The 19,312-nt window shown below is 46.4% G+C and overlaps 1 protein-coding gene across 3 annotated transcripts in view; it reads left to right on the top strand.

Annotated features, from left to right (window-relative positions):
- The first annotated feature begins 2,353 nt into the window (after positions 1-2,353).
- The window catches only part of LOC115944895 (uncharacterized), a 49,532-nt gene continuing 32,573 nt past the window's right edge, over positions 2,354-19,312 (top strand). Inside the window, exons 1-4 of one of the 3 annotated variants that reach the window (XR_004079396.2) lie at positions 2,354-7,414; positions 7,574-7,622; positions 7,898-7,973; positions 9,831-10,018. Coding sequence is in view for 1 of the 3 variants with exons in the window: in XM_081827241.1 (XP_081683367.1) it covers positions 7,350-7,414; positions 7,574-7,622; positions 7,898-7,973; positions 9,831-10,000 (360 nt within the window). In the remaining 2 variants the exon portion in view is untranslated. Of the gene's footprint in view, positions 7,415-7,573; positions 7,623-7,897; positions 7,974-9,830; positions 11,594-19,312 lie in introns of those variants that run through there. The other 2 variants (XM_081827241.1, XR_014147281.1) reach the window with 2 other exon arrangements.

The following is a 19,312-nucleotide window of genomic DNA, read 5'->3' as shown; positions in this document are numbered from 1 at the left end:
GCAGGAGGACCGTGTTTGGGAGCATGGTTGTGCTATTATAACAAAGCTGCGTAAATAGCAGAAGCCAGGGAACAGAGGCAGGTGCTACTCTGGATCAGGAAGGGGACAAGCTATTGCACAACTGGCCGGAGTTGGTGGGGCCCACTGCTGGGTCATTGGGTTGTTTTGTTGTTGTTTGGTGGACTTGGGGCAGGGATGGGATGCCACCTAACGTTTCAGGAGCAGAAGAGCAGCCTACGGGAGCCAGTGGATGTCACCCAGAACCCTCAGTGCGGAAGCCACAGTTATCTGTGGCTAAGTTAGGGAGAAACCAGAGATCTGAATTTTAAAAGCAAAGGTTTTCTGAGATGATACCTGGAAAACCATAAATAAGTTGAGAGAACAGCTTACGTTAGCGAGAAAGCACTTCTTCTTACCCGTGAATTGTGAGTGACTAAAATCTTGTTAGATAGCCATGTTCGCTCACTTCTTAGAGGTTAACATTAGCATTAGTTTTTGCTCTAGTTGTTAGGAAGAGCTGGTGTGTGCAGACAGCGTCGCACTCGTTGGGGGTAAGGGCGAGCTCATGGTCACGTTGGCCCCATGTTCCCTTGGTGGCAGCTAATCACTCTGTAGACGAAGGGCCCCTGTTGGGGTTGGATAGAGACTTTGCACCGATTGCTGAGACACAGTATTTTCATGTCTTGGCTTTGTTGCTTCATTGTTTCTTCCCTCATCACATGCCCTCTGCCTCCCCCTGCCAGTTTTGGGTGGTATTATTCTGTAGCTTTCGAGAACGAAGACATCCCACCTTCCCAACAGTATTTCCTTGTAACACACGCTGCTCCCACACATGTTGTCAAACACAGGTCCTAGTGCAGGTGACTCTCAGTAAGACGTAGGAACCCCAGCTCCCTGGTGTTCGGAGAATTCAAGTCCAGGTCAGAAGCTACAGTGGAGGGCCGGCTGGGAAGCAGGCTGCATGCTGGCCTCAGGAAGAGAGGCTGCACTTTGTGCCTCACGGCTCAGATTTTCCAGCACGGGAGCAGGGACCAGCGCAGGCGCGGCTCACCAGTGGGCTGGGAGTGCCCGAAATCCGGCCTGGCTGGGTGCCGTCCCCCGGGTTGGCCTCCCAGGTGGAACAGAGGTGGCAGGCCGCTGTTCCTTCTTGTTCAGCTGGATTGCAACGGCTGGGTGGCCTCGGCTGGGTTGAAAAGTCGTTCTACCGGAGGTTCCAAAATTTGAGGTTCCCCCCTTTCTCTCTTTTTTCTTACTGTAAAAAAATAAAAAATGTGTTGTTGGAGGCCTGAATATTTCTTTTTGGGGTTTTGTTTTGTTTTTTTAAATCTTTCAAGTGGTTGGCTTTAAGCAAGTGGACAATGATCTAAACAAGTCTCATAGCTGAGATCTCCTCCCCACTCCTTGCCCCATTTTATCAATTTCTTAAGCTCTCCCTACCTTCCTGCCCACGGCTCTGTCACTCTGGGTTTGAAGCCCCGTGGAACCGAGTTTAAAATGCCTGCCCTCGATGTCTGCCTTCTCAGAACCGTCTGACTCACAGATCCACAGCCGCCCAGAGGAGCTGTCTCACGAGCGTTTACTGAGCACCTGCTAGATGCCAGGCACGGGGGCAGCTACTGGAGACATCATCCTGGGAGAGGCAGCCTCGCTGCTTCAGCAGTTTTGTTCTGAAACAGCTGTAGCAGGCTTCACAAGAGGTTTGGGAAAATTCTGCCTTGAGCGCGGGAGTCACTTAAGGTTCTAGAAGGATGTGCAAGGCCCAAATACAAATATGACTGTGCTTGACCAGTTTAGGGTGAATGACACAGGAGTAGAGGCCAAGGAGGTTTGAGACCTGAGACTCTTTCTGATTCCGGGTCTACCCTTTTCTCCATCCCTTTGGCCTCAGGGATGAATGGTTCCCAAATAGAAAACAAGGCAGACAGAGCCTTAGGGTTATTACTCATCCGAAAAGCCAACTCACGTTTCCTCGCCACTTTATCCTCCTGGTTTTTCTTTCCCATTGAAGCAAAGCCCTGTCGGGTAGATCTGAAGGCCAGATTGGGTCTCAGAGCCGGGTGATGCTCCAGGCTTCCTAGAAACTGGACCTGTCACTCCTGCGTACTGTCCTGTCTGGTTTCTTACAGAAGATTATGCGCTGACGCTTTTGCTTCTCTGCAGAAGGTACTTGGCTTCTAACTCCTGAGTAGCTGCTTTGGGGTGATTCAGGATAGGTCGAAGAGGGGAGATTCCACCGGAGGGCAGGCCGAGCCGCTGTGGGTACTGAAGAGCCAGAGAAAGGCGACTGCAGGCAGAAGAAAGGGGTCCGGGGGACGTGTGGGGCTGTGTTTCAGCGCAGGGGGCTTGGGCTCTGAAGGAACAGCATGGGGAGTCTGGCCAGACCCCGCAAGCTTGGTCTGAGAACCCGAACCATAGGGAAAGGGAATCTGCTCTCCTTCAGCCAGGCCCTGTATATACTTTATGCTACTTAATCCTCACAGAAACCCTCGTAATGGAGCACTGCATGGAACTGAAGCCAAGGAGATTAAGTCCCAAGTTCACGAGACCACACAGAAGATGCTAGCCTCAGATGCAAACAGGCCTGCTGATCCCAAAGCTTGTGCTCTCCACCACCCCGGGCCCTCTCAGTGGGGAAGGGCCCCTGCTCACGGGCCATGCAGTACAATACCAGTGGTGGTGTCCTAGGACGCAGAGGACAAAAGCTGGATGCCCTGCAGCCTTTCCGTCATTCAGGGGCTGCTCCCTGGCTGCCAGTTCGTATTGACTCATCTCCTGGTGTTTTGTGGGCAATTGATGTAGCCAGCCCATTCATTCCCCTTGCCCTGGACCACCACAGGACCACACAGATGCATAGGAGACGTGAAAAGCGTGTTTCTAGATTGAAGTTCATTGCTACAGTTTAATTCAATCTCAAAATACAGGATTCTGTTCTCCAGCCCCGTGCCCCCCCATCCCCCTCCCCCCCCCCAGCTCTCCCTGTGAGTGCTCGAGGTCCACAGCTCTGGCCAGCTCTGAGCAAAGGTTCACAGAAGACGCCAGCCACCCTGAGGGGGGTGGGGCATCGCACCTGGGGACAGAGTCTGTGACCTCTGGCCCAGCCATGACGTCAACCAGACCTCTAGGCTGTCAAGACCAGCTCCTGGGACCGAGCCATGACAAGCCTCCTGCAAGACCCCAGGACACCACTTCCTTCTGGCATTATTTCTGCAACAAAGAGCAGGGGGACAGGGGAGAGGGGCAAGGCAGCCCTCGGGGCTGGAAGGCTCAGGAAAGGAGTGGAGAGCCGGCTCAGGTACCATGCAAGGCTTTGGAGAAAAGAAACAGAGCTGGGTGCTTATTTCCACCATGTAGATGTGGCAGTATGGTTGATGCCTCCGTTGGGCTGGTTTGCTTTTTAAAAATAGAACCGTTCCCCTGCTAATAAGCTGGCAGAGCTCATGACATAGTTCCGCCAACACTTTGCTGCGTGTTCTTCAACTGTTGCTCCTTCATGTCCTCGCGCCTCTCCACTCCACATAGATTCTGCCTGCTCACTCCTCTCTCTCCCACCTCCTGATCTCCCGTGCTGTTTGGGTCCTTCCAATAGTCTCAGCACATTTATTAAGTTCCAGCCGTGTGCCTGGGATGTGCACATAGCTCTTAATCTTCCCGGCACCTTGGGTGTACATCTCCAGTTTCCAAATGAGATCACAAGCCCAGAGAGGTTCAGTCACTTGCTCCATGTTGCACAGCTTCTCAGAAGCGGCGGACCTGGGCTTTGAGCTTCTGTCTGTCCGATGCCAGAGGCTGGGCTCCTGGCACTACCTGCCCACACCGTACTGCTCTGGGAGGTAAGAGGCAGCTCCTCACATCCCACTTCAGTATTTGTGATGTCGGTAGAAGGATGAGTGAGCCCTGCATTCAGCCGCCGCTCCCGGGAGGCAGGACCACACCACCTAGGGCTCTGGGTGTCTGCTGTCGGCAGAAGCTCCCCCAGGGTTGCATGCTGCTCTGAGAAGGCCATCAAGGAGCCCTCACCCTGCTCCCCAGGGAGGTAGCTGCTTTTTCCAGCTCAGATTTGAGCAGGCCTCCCAAAGAAGGAGTGTGATTGCAAACCTGGCCTCCACCCCTCCCTCTTCCAGCGATTGCAACTGCTGGCTCTGGCTGGAGGTCTAGAATGCAAGATAAGGAAGGAGCTGGGCCAATTTTCTGGTGGCTTCTTGGCACCGAGTTCTCATGTTTTTGCAGCAGCTACAGGCCCTACCTACATCCTTCCTGGAGACTCTAGGGTAGAACACAAGCAAACTCCCCTCTTCCCACTTCCCCAGCCCCTGGCACAGAGGCTGTCTTGATTTGCTATGCTCAGAGCCTCCCTTTGCTGGGTGGGGGCTTCCATATGGCCCCCATTAGTGAAGGGTGGTTTTTGAGGGGCTCCTGGAAATGTGTTGCAGGTGGGCTCCCGGGCGTTTGGCTTCCCTACCGGCCTCTTCAGCTCTGTTTGCTTTGCCTAATTGTGTTTTCTCTGCTGATTTGTCTTGAGTAAAGTTTTTCTTCCCCACTTTGTCCAAGGTCTCCATGGTGCATCTGGTACCCATATGGCTGGGGAGGGGGCAGAAGCAGGGTCGTTAATTGAAGGCTTGGCACGGGGCTGCAAGAAGCAAACTGAGAAGAGAAGCAAGTCCTGGGAGAGCTTGGGGAACGTGGTTGGCCGGAGCCTTTGTACAGGGCGCAGACTCCACAACATCCGTCCTTCCGCTTGGTTTCCTTCCAGAAACAGAGCTGCCAGGAGGCTGAGGGAAGAACTTTGGGGTGATTCTTGTGCTAGATGGTAACCCCTGCTTCAATGTACGCTCCAGGGGGGCCCACCTCTCTTTCAGGGGAGCCCATGGCTTCTCAGCAGGTAGCCAGGGTGCCAGGAAGCCCTGCCTGCGAGGAAGGGGGGCAAGGCAGGGGCTGGAAAGGATACCTGGGTCTCCATTCTCGCCTTCCTCTAGTTAGGAATCGGGTCTCTCATTCTGCAGCAGGAATTTTGGCGCCGGACTCTGGGCTGCTCCCAGGACGCTGAATAGAAGTAAAGGTGAAGCAGCAGCACTTGGAATGCCCATTTCTGGCGGGGGGCCCAGGTTCCGCCCAGCTGGGGCGGGGCTGCTCTGTGCCCATTCATCTGCCTGTCTGTCAGTCCCTCTGACTCTGAGAGACCAAGAAGAGCATACGCTCCAGGATCACCAAGTTTGGGTTTCCAGTTGCGGTCCCTATTCCATGCATGTCATTCAGTGAATGTCTATTCATTTTGGAGCCTCGATTTCTCCGTCTGGAAAATGGGACCAATTACACTGTTCCAAACAATAAATGAAATGATTCAAAACACGTCAGCTCTGCACCTCTTTAATGACTGTACACATACTCCTCCCGTTTTACGGAGGAGGAAACAGGCAGAGACAAGCCAAGTGACTTGTCCACGGTCTCACAGCCAGGCAGGGAGCGGGGGCCCGGAGCCGGTGCACCTGGGCGGGGCCATGGCTGCTGGGCACACGCCCAACACCAGCCCCTTCTCTTGCAGGCCTGCTGGAGCTGCTCAGGCCACCCGGAAGGACAGCGACATGGGGCCAGCAGACGGAGTACAGGAATGAGACATGAGGAGAGGAGGCTGGGTCAGGAGGACATGCCAGGCGGGGAACCCGCAGGGTGCAGGAAGGGATGCAGGAACTGGGGTCAGCCAGCCCTGTTCCAGCAACTCCCCACCCCAGGCCACAGCTTCCCCAAGCTGGGTGTTCTTGAAATCCACACAGGCTGTCTGTGGCTCTGAGGATTCTGACCACAGGTCAGCCCTGGTGGCCTGCTGCTGCGTCTCTAAACATCTCCCGACTTACGGAGTGCTCTCCCCCAGCCCCTGGGCGCTTGCAAGTGGGACCAACGTGCTCCCGGGACCAGGCTGCCTCCCCGTGTCTCCTGCAAGAGAGGCCGGTCTGTGGTCTGGGTCCTGCCTGCGCCCCTCCCCGCCCCCACCTGCCTGCTGTCATTACTGTGATGTCATTGCTCCCAGCACAGACCAGGGATCCCTCACAGAAAGAGGTGGCCTGGGTGCTTGCTGGCCACACCCCTGGACTTCACCCAACCTGCGAAGGGTGACCTACTTGGGGGTTGTGGATGGCGAAGCTCGTGGGAAGAGAGTGACCTGAGGGAGAAAGGAACATGCGTTCACTGGATGGATTGGAAGGACCCATACTTACCGGTCTGCCCAAGATGACCTACTCCCGAAAGAACAGCCAGGAAAGGAGCAGAGAGCCCCATGGGGAAGCATGCAGGGAGAGAGGCCTCAGGGGGCGAGCTGAGCGGCTGGCCCTGTCTCAGTCCCCGATTCTGTCTGTATTTACACACATCGGATCAGGCTGAGCTCTCTGGGCCTTGAAGGTGTGCTCTCACAGGCCACCTCATGGGTCTCACCCCCCAGAGCAGAGGCATCGGGCTGACAGGAAGGGCTGCGGGGTCAGTCCCAGGGGTGAGCCCTGGCTCGGCAAGCTCAGTTTCCCCTGATGAAAACAGGGATAGCAGTGGTAGTCTCACCAGAAAATATGTCACCTAAGCTCCCGGCACACCGTTTGTATTCAAGAGGAGACAACTCCTTCTTTGTGACATTAGCGAAGAAATTCTTTGGCATCCCCTCGCACTCCTATGGAAGCCTTTTGGAACGTACCTTCTTAGCTTCTAACAACTTACCTTTTTACCTCTTACCTTCTACCCAGGGCCAGTGCCCTCATGATCCTCCTGCTGGATGGCTGCCAGCCAGCCCAGGAGAGCAGGGAGGTCCATGTCCGAACTCAGAAGATCTGCATGAGTGACTTCCAGTGCTTTCTTGTCCAATAACTATGGTAAATGGGCAGTGCAGCAGCCATGACCTGATAAATCCAAGGCATCAAGAGGCAGACCTCTTAGGGGACGGAGGTGCCTGCATAAAGCAGTCAACTTACACCAGCTCAATGCTGGCTGAGAAGATGGAGAACGGGTGGTAGAAATAGACGATGAGTGTTAGTTATGACCTTGAGATCAGCTGGGACAAGGGGACCAGGGCTCGTTCCACTCACTCTCTTGCATTAAGTCCTGGCAGAACTTGCAGCTTTGGATAAAGACTCAGCTGAATTGGAGGGTCCATGAAGGGTATGCAAGGTGCAAGGGATTCCCTTGTGCCTTAGTTCAGATCCTCTCAGAGAGACACTCCTTACTTGACAGACTATTACAGGGAACAGTCTGGACAGGCTTCAGAACAGCTCCACCTGGCAGCAGTGTGACCGTGTCTGCCCCAGGGGGTCCCTGAAGCTGCTGCACGAAAGCCCGTAGAATGTGCTGGGCGCTCACCCTGGGACAGCCTGGAGATGTGGGAGAGTTGGTGGCAAGAGGCCACCGTTGGCCACCTGGAGACAGGAGGTAAAGCGTGTAGGTAAGTACTCACCCATCTCATTGCCTGAGCAGAGAAATCTGAGCTACACCCTTCAGGCTCTTCAGAAGGTACCATGGGATTGGTCCTCTGTTGCCCATAGGGGCAGCCAACTCAGTCCTACATCTTTGCCTTTCCCACTTTTCCTGTTTCACTCCTCAGGTCCTCTCTCTGGATCCCTGGGATCACTTCCCATATAAACTACCTTCAGGTAAGCCTGTGTCTCAGGCACAGCTTTTAGGGGAACTCAAATGAAGACAGACATTCATAAAGTTGAAAGAGGGAGGGAAAGGTGTGAAACAGTCTTTTCACAGAGTGAAGTATCATAAAACCGCCAAGCATGCTGGGTTCCTATTTGGGGTGTGCAGGGATATGTTTAAAGTAAACCCTCCAGCACCTCTGTATTTTCTGCTACAACTTGGAGCACCTCAGCTGTGATCACAAGATATGTGGGTATGGATTTACTCTTGAATGGGCTTCTTCCAGATGGATTTGATGGAAAAAGAAAGGCAAGAAATCATCGTAATGGTAAACCATGGAATGAAGCAGAACAAAGAGGCAGGTGAGGATATAAGGAGATAAATACACACATATGTGTGTGTGTATATATATCTCCTTATATAAAGAACCCCCTTATATATAAATAATCTGCATACATATGCATATATATGTTATCTTAGCATATATTTTGTATCTTTATAAAGAAAGATACAAAGATGGTAAAGTCAATGGATTGATATCAGAGAGATGTGATGTCAGGGTTTGGAACACAAGTATGAGACTGTGTCTGAGTAGAGAGTAGAGATTAAAGATTGTTGGAGGTGAGGAGGTCATGGAAGGTGTGGAATGGTCCACTATTCTACAAGGTTTTTAAGTCACCAAGAATGTGACAGGAGTAGGCATGGAGGGCCAGATGCTAGAGTCATTAATGAGTGAAGGAGAATAGATTGGTAGCCAACAGTCGCAAGTAAGGGTGGCAGGTAGTAAAGTGTGGCATGAATTTTGAAGGATCTGGGGGTTTTGAAGGAGGAGGGAAGAGAGTTGAATTACAAGTACAATGGGACACCTACCCCACCCTCAAGCCCTCTGATATAAGGAGAATGAAGGTGAGACCTGAATAGCCTCCACTTGAGAGGCTGCAGATGAGGTGGCATTTACAGGGGACAGCCAACTTTCCATTTGGGCAAGATATGAAGAGACCTTACAGCAAAAGACAAAGAGCACAGATACAGGCACTTGTTGGTGACCGATCCTGTGTGTCAGGATGCATAGGATGTAAAGGTTGAGAAAATGGACAAGGGTGAGAAACAGAGACAATACTTGCCTTGGAGGATTATTGCCAATTTGAGAGATAAGTTTATGTAAGTGGCCAGTAGAGTATCTGGTGATAATGGTGATGATGATGATCTCAAGTAGAGCAAGATTTAAAGACATATTTCAGGTAAAGTCAGGAGAAGCACAGTCTAGGATTCAAGTGTCCTTGAGTCTCATCCTGGCTCCTCTATGACTAGCTATATGGCCTGAAACAAATCAATCACCTTTCCTCTCTGAGCCATGGTTTCTTCATCTCTAAAATGACAGGGATGGATAACATCAGTGGCTGCCTCTCGGAAGTGGCATAGTGGCCATGCGTAAAATATAGATGATAATTTCCTGAAACACTTTCAAAATGTATATTTTTGTCCCCCCCGCTCCGCCCAAGCCCCCCAGCCTCTCCTTACCATCCCCAAGAAGTCAAATCTCATTCTCAGGTTAAGGGCCCAGAATGTGCATTTTTTAGAAAGTTCTCCAGGTGATTTAATAAATGTGCCCCACCCCCATGCCCAGCCCTCTTTTCTTTCTTTAGGGAACCGCTGTGCCAAGAAGCTGGTCTTTCCTCTCCCAAATGTCATTGCTCAGAAAGTGATAGTGAGAAAGATGTGGTTTGTCAGGCAGAGCTGGGTCAGAGCATTTATCAGAGGGACCAGATGCCCTGAGCTCTGCCCTTGGTGGGCAGATGGCCAAAGAGCAGGCAGAATTATTTTTACAGCTTTATTCTTTGGGCATTTCCGCCACTGAAATGCATAAGAATGAGAACTGAATCAGCAAAGCTCAGTTTTGTTGCTGTTGTTTTTGGGTTTTTGTTGAAGATCAGACCACACTGTGCTGTTGCCCAGCCTAGGCATTGGCTATCCTTGAGCAGGGTGCCCCTCAACCAGTCCTCAGGGGGAAGTGTAGGAAGTAGAGGCACAGTGGTGGGAGTGAACCCAGCACACCGTGCACAGGCCTATGTCAGGCACCCCTCTGGGCCCAGCACCTAGAAATGTACTCAGCACATAGTAGGGATGTGACAAATACTTGTTAAACTGAAATCTAAGGGAAAGTAGCAGTAGACCAAAAGGATAACAATTTAGGGGAATTCATTGGTTTTCAACTGCAGAAGAAAGAATAGCTGCAGAGAATTACAATGTTGTGCTGAGCCAAACTAGCGTCAAAGTTGAAGGACAGAATAAAACCACTGGCATGCAAGGACTTGACCCCCACAGACCCTCTCTGAGCAGATACACTCGACTGTTTCTAGCAAGAAGAAAAGACACCCTGAGAAAGTGATCAAGTCACAGAAAAGTGGTAAGCCAATAAACCTATAAGCTTGGTAGTTAAGTCTAAAAAGTTTTTGATGGCATGATGTGAAAAGGATTTCCCTATGGTGGGTTTGGGATGGAGAAGAAAGTGAAAGCAGGCTAATTTTGGAATTGTATCAAATCAACAGATAACTTTTCAGGGAAAGTTTAGAGATATTGACAAATACCAGAGATTAATAGGAAGATATATGCTTAAATGTGTTTTCAAGTGTAAGGGTAATCACCAGAAAAAGAAATAGAAATAGGGTATATAATATCCAAGCTTCTGGACGAAAAAAGAAATTCAAAAAATTCAAAATCCATTAAAATAGATGGTAGGGGAAAAAAGGGGAAAGCTAACAAAGATATTTTTAAAGTTGGAGACATGGAAAACATTAAATAAGTCTATAGAAATATATCCAGTAATATTAGTTATCACAATATATGTAAATGGGCTAAATTTCTCCTGTTGAAAGGCAGAGACACAACAATTGGGTAAAATAAAATCCGTTGTGGGCCTTGATGTGAAAACATTGGAAAGCTTAGTTTTGAGTATATGCCCAGGAGTAAAATTTCTGAGTCAAAGAGTATGTGCCTATTTGGTTTTACTAGATGTTGCTTCATTGCTCTCCAAATTAATTGTATTAATTTACTTTTAGAGTAATGTTAGAGTTCTCATTGCCAAATATTGATGTTGTTACACTAAAATTTTTGCCAGTATGTCAGGTATAACATTGTTATTGTATTTTGTGTTACCTTGCTCACTAATGAGGGTGAGCATCTTTACTTGTGTTTTTTTGGCTATTCCAGTTTATAATGTGAATGGCTTGTTCCTGTCATCTGTCCACCCATTTGTACACTTTGGCTTGTTCTTACTGATTTGTAGGATTTCTTTATAAATTTGGAAAGTAACCTTTTGTCAGCCATATTCATTGCAATATCTTGTCTTTGATTTGTCTTTTCATTTTGTTTGTGGTGTTTTTTGTACTAGACTAGCTTAAAATGTAATGCAACCAAATTTTATAGATACTTCCTGTGACTTGTTTAAGAAATTCTTTCATATTTGAAAGTCATAACCAGGTTCTTCTCAGCCCAAATGCTACTTCCTTAGGAGAGTCTTCTCCAATCCCTCAAAACAGATCATGTCTCATTGTTATATGCTCTTGTGATACTGTTTTTTCTCTTTTGTTGCACTTATCCCAATGGTAATTATACATTTATTTGTGCAATTGACAAAAAGTCTGACTCCACCATTACAAGATAAGCTCCAGGAGGTCTAGACAGACCATGTCTTATATTCACTCTTTCATTGTAGTATCTCCAGGGCATAACATAGTTCCAGTCATGTGACAGCTAACACTTACTAAGTTCTTATTTTATGCAAGCATTATTCTAGGAATTCACATGTACTCATTTAATAGTTATGACAGACACATAAGAGAGGCACTATATTGTCCACATTTTAATGATACAGAAACTGGGGCACAGAGAGGCTAAGTGGCATATTCACTGTCACACAGCTAGTCAATACCAGAGCCAGGATTCACACTCAGGTGGTCTGGCTCCATACCCTTTGCTCTCAACTCTTAACGTATGTTCCTCCAAGGGCAGGAACTCAACAAATGTTTACCAGATGAAATGAGTAAAAAAAAAAAAAAAATCCACGATTTTAGCATAGTTCTCTCAGAAATAGAAATACCATTTTTTTTAAAAAAGAAAACCGGTGTATTTGAAAAAGAAACTGCAAGCTGTATAAGTTATTTTTAACAGAATTACATATATTCTTTCATATACTTATAGAGCAGGAACAAAAATGTACTATCTACTATGATTCAAAGGAAATCTCAATAAATATTAAGTAGCTGAATGTATTTAAATACATTTTCTAGCCAAATGCACTAATACTGTAAATTAACTACAGAAGAAGGGCAAAAAACCACTTTTTGTTGGTGGTGGTATTCTTCTAAGTATAATTTACGTAGTCAAATGCACAAGTATTCAGTGTGCAGCTCATAGAATTTTGAGGTACACACGTAAGTAGTCATCATTCAGCTGAAGATCTAGAACATTTCGATCACTCCAAAAAGATTCTTCCTGCCCCTTTCCAGTCATTCCCCCATCCAGAGATAATCACTGTTCTTGAACTTTATGTAAATAGCATCATGCAGCAGAAATTCTTTTGTATCTGGCTTCTTCCACTCAGCATAATATTTTCGAGATGCATTCCTGATTGTTGTGTGTAGCAACAGTTCATTTCTTATTTATTTATTCATTTCTTTTTTTTAAAGATTTTATTTACTTATTGAGAGAGAGAGAGAGCATGAGTTGGGGAAGGGGCAGAGGGAGAGGGAGAGAGAGAATCTCAAGCAGACTCCATGCTGAGTGCTGAGCCCAACGCAGGGCTCAATCCTGTGACCGTGAAATCATGACCTGAGCTGAAATCAAGAGTCAGATGCTTAACCGACTGAGTCACCCAGGTGCCCCTGTTTATTCATTTCTTAAGTAGTATCTCTCTGTGCGGTTATATTACTACTTGGTGATCCAGATTTCAGTTTGGGGTTATTGTACATAAAGCTAATAGAAACATTTTTGTACAAGGATTTTTCTGAACATATGCATTCTGGGTACATACCTAGTAACAGAAGCTCTAGTTTGTAGGGTGGGAATCTGTTTAATTTTATTAGAACTGCCAAAAACTACCATTCTTTTCTGAAGTGGTTGTACCACTTTATGCTTTCATTAGCAACGTTCGAGAGTTTTTGCTCTACTTACTCACCTTACTCACCAACATTTGATATTTTAACATCTTTTCAATGTCAGCCCTTTGGTGGATGTCAAGTGGTATTTCACTGTAGTTTTACTTTGCATTTCCCTGATGACTGCTAATGTTGACTACCTTTTCACTTTTTTTTTTTTTTTTGGCCACTCACATGTCTTCTTGATGAGTTGACTGTTCAAATTTTTATTCATTTTATAATGAGCTGTCTTTTCAGTATTGATTTGTAGGAGTTCTTTATGTCTTCTATATACAATTACCAGGACATTTTAGCACAGACTTTTAAATAACTCCTAGGTTAAAGAGAAAATCTTCCTGAAATGACCAATAACTCAGGAATAAATGAGAATGTGAACACAGTAGTAGACAAAAAGTTTGTAGGATGCGTGCAAAATGACACTCACAGGACATTTTATAGCTTGCAATATCCTAATTAGATAATGAGACAGGGTTTTTTTTAAGGATTTTATTTTGGGGCACCTCAGTGCTCGGTTGGTTAGGTGTCTGACTTTTCATTTCTGCTCAAGTCATGATGTCAGGGTTGTGAGATCGAGCCCCGTGCTGGGCTCTGCACTGGGCATGGAGCTGCTTAAGATTCTCTCTCTCTCTCCCTCTGTCCCCACCTCATGCATGAGCTCTCTCTATTAAAAAAAAATGTTATTTTTAAGTAATCTCTACACTAACATGGGGCTCAAATTCACAACTCTGACATCAAGAGTCACATGCTCCACCAACTGAGCCTGCCAGGCACCCCTTAAAAAAAAATTTAAAGATTTTTTAAAAATAAACTGAACTTAGGAATCAAGAAGCTAGATAACAAATTATAAGGTAATTCCCCAAAAAGTAGAAGGAAAGAATAAATAAACATGAGAAAATGCGGGGTTAATGGAGTAAATGCAAAAAAGAAAAATGATCAAGGCTTTGATCAAGGCCAGTTATGAACAAGGAGGAATTTAATGAAACATTAGAAATAAGAAAGGATGTATATTCTTTTTTTTAAATTTTTTATTGTTATGTTAATCACTATACATTACATCATTAGTTTTTGATGTAGTGTTCCATGATTCATTGTTTGTGTACAACACCCAGTGCTCCATGCAGAACGTGCCCTCTTTAATACCCATCACCAGGCTAACCCATCCCCCCAGCCCCTCCCCTCTAGAACCCTCAGTTTGTTTTTCAGAGTCCATCGTCTCTCACGGTTCGTCTCCCCCTCCGATTTCCCCCCCTCATTCTTCCCCTCCTGCTATCTTCTTCTTCTTTTTTTTTTCTTAACATATATTGCATTATTTGTTTCAGAGGTACAGATCTGTGGTTCAACAGTCTTGCACAATTCACAGCACTCACCATAGCACATACCCTCCCAATGTCCATCACCCAGCCACCCCCTCCCTCCCACCCCACCCCCCACTACAGCAACCCTCAGTTTGTTTAAGGATGTATATTCTTTTAGGAGATTTAAAGCATAAAAACACACCATGCTGAACTTTTTAAAATAAATTTGCAAATGTGGATTTTAAAATGAGTGATTTCCTGGTAAATATAAATTCTAAAATTGACTAAAGAAAGATAATTACAGAAACATGTAAAAGTTAAGCCAAGTTAGTCATAAAGCTCAGATCACCAAGAAACAGATAATTGTGGGGTTATATCACTTCTTTCAGAGCACAGAATAAACTTGGAAGCTTCTCATCTCATCTATGAGGCTTGCGTAACCGTATAACAAGACTAAACAAAGATATCGGGGGAGGGGGGAAAGAAAATATAGATCAATCACATTTATGAACAAAGACACCAAAATCCTAAATAAAACATTAGTAAATTAAATCCATTTGTGTACTAAAAGAATAATACATCTTAACTAAGTAGGGCTTATCCTTGGAATGCCAGGATATTTCAACATGAGGAAATCTATTAATGTAGTTCATTTGATCAGGAATTAAGAGAGAAAAGCATAATGTCATCTTGATAGATTCCGAAAAAAACATTTTAATGAGTTCTACGAAGTCCCATTTATGATGTAATGAACCACTTAACAAAATAGAATTAAAATAAAACAGCCTTACTTTAACAAAGGAAAGAAACCCCTCTACAAACCTCATATTCAATGGTGAATCACTAGTTTGAAATCAGAAACAAAGATAAACACTACTATTATTCAACATCCTAGCTAATGGAATAAAATAGTATAAAATAACAAAACGTATCAATATTGAAAAAGGAGAGACAAAGCTGTTTTTACTTGCAGACCATATAGTTGTCTGTTTGGAAAATCCTTCCAAATCAGCTGAAACATGATCTGAACTAATAAGAGAATTTCAGTAAGTTGGCCAAATACTACACCCCATTAAGAAGCGATTGCAAAACGTCATGAGAAAAAAAAAGATGACATTTTTAGAACTCTAAGCTACCCAGAATAAACTGAAAAATGTGTAAGAACGACACAGGGGGAAAAGAAAACAAATGGAAACAATTTCCCACAAATTGAAGGAAACATTATGAGCTGTAGGAATTATGAAGGGGCCTGTCTGGATGAGCCGGGCCCACACTGTAACATTTGACCAATGACTTCCCATCAAGACCACACCTTTACTCTCTCTCATACAGGAGTTCCCAAAATTTAAATTCACAATTCCATGCACCTGTCAAAATTAGATGTTATGGGGCGCCTGGGTGGCTCAGATGTTAAGCGTCTGCCTTCAGCTCAGGTCATGATCCCAGGGTCCTGGGATCGAGCCCCACATCGGGTCCCTGCTCAGCGGGGCGTCTGCTTCTCCCTCTCCCATTCCCCCCACTTGTGCTCTCTCTCTTGCTGTGTCTCTCTCTGTCAAATAAATAAATAAAATCTTAAAAAAAAATTAGATATTATTTTAGCTCCTTACCCTGATGACCCCAAGCCGTTTATTTGTTTTTCAATTTGAGGTGTAGGTTTTGCACAACCGAAAGCTCACCCTCAGAATGACCACTGGCATGTATGCACGGCTCAGTTCAAGCAAGTCATACAGCTGCTGGGGTTTCTAGAAAGAAAGAAAGTGGGTTGGAGGGATGAAGAAGCTCTTGGCTGGTCTTCGGGCAGCAGGGAAAGACTGAGATCTGGTCATGGAACCATGGAGTTAATATTATCAAAGCATACAGGGGGTGGGGGTTAGAGGAATGTCCATTCTCTGGTTATGCTGAGATGTTTGCTCAATATCTTTGGAGGACTGAGTTGCTGTGCCATTTTCCTGGTTTCAGAGGCAGGCTGACATCAACAGAGGCAGCTCTCAAGCTCTCACGAGTTTATATGTGTGTGCCCCATATTTGAAACTGGCTTGCAGACCCATCGAGGCATAATCCTCGCATCCTGGCTGGGATCTCCAAGTCGTTGGGACCTACATTGAGAGTCAGTTTTCACAAGGGCTTTGAAGCTTAAGGGGGACACAGTGAAAAAGCCTTAGATGGTCAACGTTCTTGGAATCCTGATAAAACATTTTAACACCTTAGTTGCTCCCAGTCCCAGGAGCGCAGTCTAGGCCAATGAGTCTAGAAATAAGGTCCCATCAGGAACACTTAGAGCTACACTGGGAATTTGCCTCTTTTGCCTATGACCTTTGTCTGCATGGACAATGGAGACTGTGGGGCTAGGTGATTTCCAGCTGGGGACAGGAGTCCGGGACAGCACTGGCTGATCATTACCCTTCTCTCAACGCTCTTGCTGTGTGTGAGAGCAAAACAGGCAACCTACTCCAGGCCCATTTTGGTGTTTGGCAGATGACAGAGGTATTAGCGGAAGCAGGGGAGGGAGTTTGCTGGGTTTAGGGCAGGACTGTCCTCTTCGACTGAACTTGAGGGAAGCTGGCCAGCTCCAGGAGGTGGGCTGTTCATTTTCCTCCTTTACAACAAGGAACTGAGTTTTTGTGTTCTCTTCTGGAAATCCCACTTCTCCCTACCTGGTGAGGCGTAGCCAACGGACCTGCCTGACCCCCGGGCAAAGTTCTTCTGGGACACCAGCAAGCCGGGTAGATCTCCACTCCACATCAGGTTTTGCGTCTGTTCTCAAGTTCATTGCTTAGCTCTGCCTTCAGTCAAGTTAGCATAATGACTTGCATTGTGTTTGCTTGAAGGTACCTTGCATCCTGTGGGGAAGGAGGCTGAATACTTTAGTTTTAAAATATGATGATGAGAATCCATGCCACAAAAGGATGAGCCCATTATTCAGCTGCCCAGATTCTTTTTAAGTGAAGGGGGAAACCCCACAGCCACCACCCCTCGAGTGCAGATTTTAAAGCAATAACATCTGAGCTCTCAGACAGGTATTTTAAAGCCACAATTTAAAATTATAATCCTATTAAAAAACCAACAGGTCTGGCAGTAATGAGATTTTTTTTTTTCCCCCAGAATTCTTATTTTGCATTTGACCCTGAATGTGCCTGCTTCACCTTCTCCTTGGAGTATAAACTGTCAGGCTGTTCGTGCGTTTTGACATAAGTTCATTTGGCTCCAGCCATTCTGAAAAAGGGAGATTTTTAATGTTTGGTTGGTTTTTTTTATGTGTTCGTTTGTTTGTTTGTTTTGTTTGGAAAATCTACATTCTCTAGGACATTCGGAAAGGGTATTTGAGTGGAATTCAGTATACTTACAAGGCTGAAAAATCAAATAATCGCATGATGAAAAGGAGGGCCACGAACGGACATTGCCTGAGTTTGCCAAATTTTGTTCCAGAGGTTGGCAACCTTCTGTTTCAAAACAGGAAAGCAGCTCAATCGTGCGGAGTCACCTACACATAGGCTTTGCTAGATAATTATTCAGCTGACAGTTCAGGGAGCTTTAACGAACCCTGCTCCCTGGTCTCCGAAGACTGAATTCATTATGTCTTAAACAAGGAAAAAAAAAAAATCCCCATTGGGATTTTCAGATCTGAGTGCTTCCTTTAAATATGTGGCTTACCTGTTTAAGGCCTTGGCAAAGAAAATAAAAATGCCTATCTTAACAGTTAATCTCAGGCTTTAATTATTCCTATTTTTGATCTTGTAGCTGTAGCTCTAAATTAAACAGTCTTCCTTTAATGTGGGTAGGTGCTTTAAAAAAGCCTTTCAACTTGTAGACTTAAAAAAATTTTTTTTCTTGCGTGAACAGCTTGGGTGGGGAGCGAAAAGAAAGTGTCAACTACAGCCTTTTTGTTTTACTGGGAAGCTGATGGGCAATTATTTGGAAATGTCTGGAGTGTGTTGTGCTGCACAGACGGGGAAGGTGTGAGGGGTGCTAGGAGTTGCCCTAGGGGAGGGGTGTGGGGGAGAGAGCCAGACAGGTGCGCACAGCACAGGTAGCTTCCTCCCCCCCACCCCCCCGCCCCGCCCCGGGTGCTTTACCAGCAATTTCTGTGAAGGTGACTTTGTCCCTGAGCCTCTTTCAGGATGGTGAGGATTGGGGTCTGGGTAGGAAGGAGGATGTGGGGTAGGGTTTGGGAACATGATTTCCATGACTTTTCCCTATGTGGCCAAAAAAGACAGGTGTCCCTCTGAGAGTCCTCCTTTAATTCTTCTCTTCTGTTGTGAAAGATTTTACAAAGATGGCTCTTGAGGAGAAATATTAAGAAGAACCGAAGCGGCCCACCTTTAGGGAGAGCGAGGGATAGAGCATCAGTGCCGTTTTTCTCCCATCTGCCGCCGCCGTGTGGGGCTGAGCCTGGTGGCGGTGGCAAGTTGGACATGTTGGGGTATACTGAGTTTTTTAAAATTAAGTCTCCATCTGTTTGTTAAATACAGATATATATTTCTCTGTAACTGGGGAAGGGTGGATCCACAGAAATGTGAGTAAACAGATAGTTCCGGAAGAAGAGGAACTGTCCCCAGAACAGGAAGGACTGAGCTGCCCCAGGATCATGATAAACAGGCAGAGAGAGAGAAGGCCCAACTGTGTGTTGCAGTACAGTGGATTAACGCTGCGTCCTGGTGGAGAGCTGACTGGACAGTCTCTACTCCCTCTCTCCTGTGAGCTGAAACCTCTGAAGAACGCCATGGATTATGAGATGTCCCTGAGGCCTCAGAACACAATAACAGCGCAGTCAGCAGGACTGTGGGGTTTCCCGTGTTCCAGACGCTCTTGCGAGTGCTTGCCCTGCATCTACTCATCCAGTCCTCAGGACAACTCTAAAGGAGGAGCTATAATCAGCCTCATGCTACGGTTGCAGAAAAGGAGACACAGAAAGTTTAAATAACTTGGCTCGAGCCATATGCATAGGAAGCAGCAATTGCAGTGCGGGTAGTCTGAGACCAGAGTCCATGCTAGGAATGACTGAACGTGTAACAGTAAAAAAAGATTGAAATAAGCAATGAGTCGGGGTAGGAAATGCTGTGACCAAGACTTGAAGGACATCAGATGGGCAGTGCGAAGTTCCCCTGGAGGACTCAGAGGTCGTCAAGAGAAGGAGAGGAGGAGGGGGCTCTTCCGTGTGTCTTAGCAGAGCCACACCCCTTGCAGCTAGATGTGACCTCTACCTAGGGACAGGTGATCGCTAGTGGGAATCAGGTGGAAGTGGTCCCCTGC

This window comes from Leptonychotes weddellii, chromosome 7 (genome assembly GCF_054177405.1).
Source record: "Leptonychotes weddellii isolate Sample4059 chromosome 7, ASM5417740v2, whole genome shotgun sequence".
NCBI lineage: Eukaryota > Metazoa > Chordata > Mammalia > Carnivora > Phocidae > Leptonychotes > Leptonychotes weddellii.
This window is presented reverse-complemented; position numbering and strand designations above follow the sequence as displayed.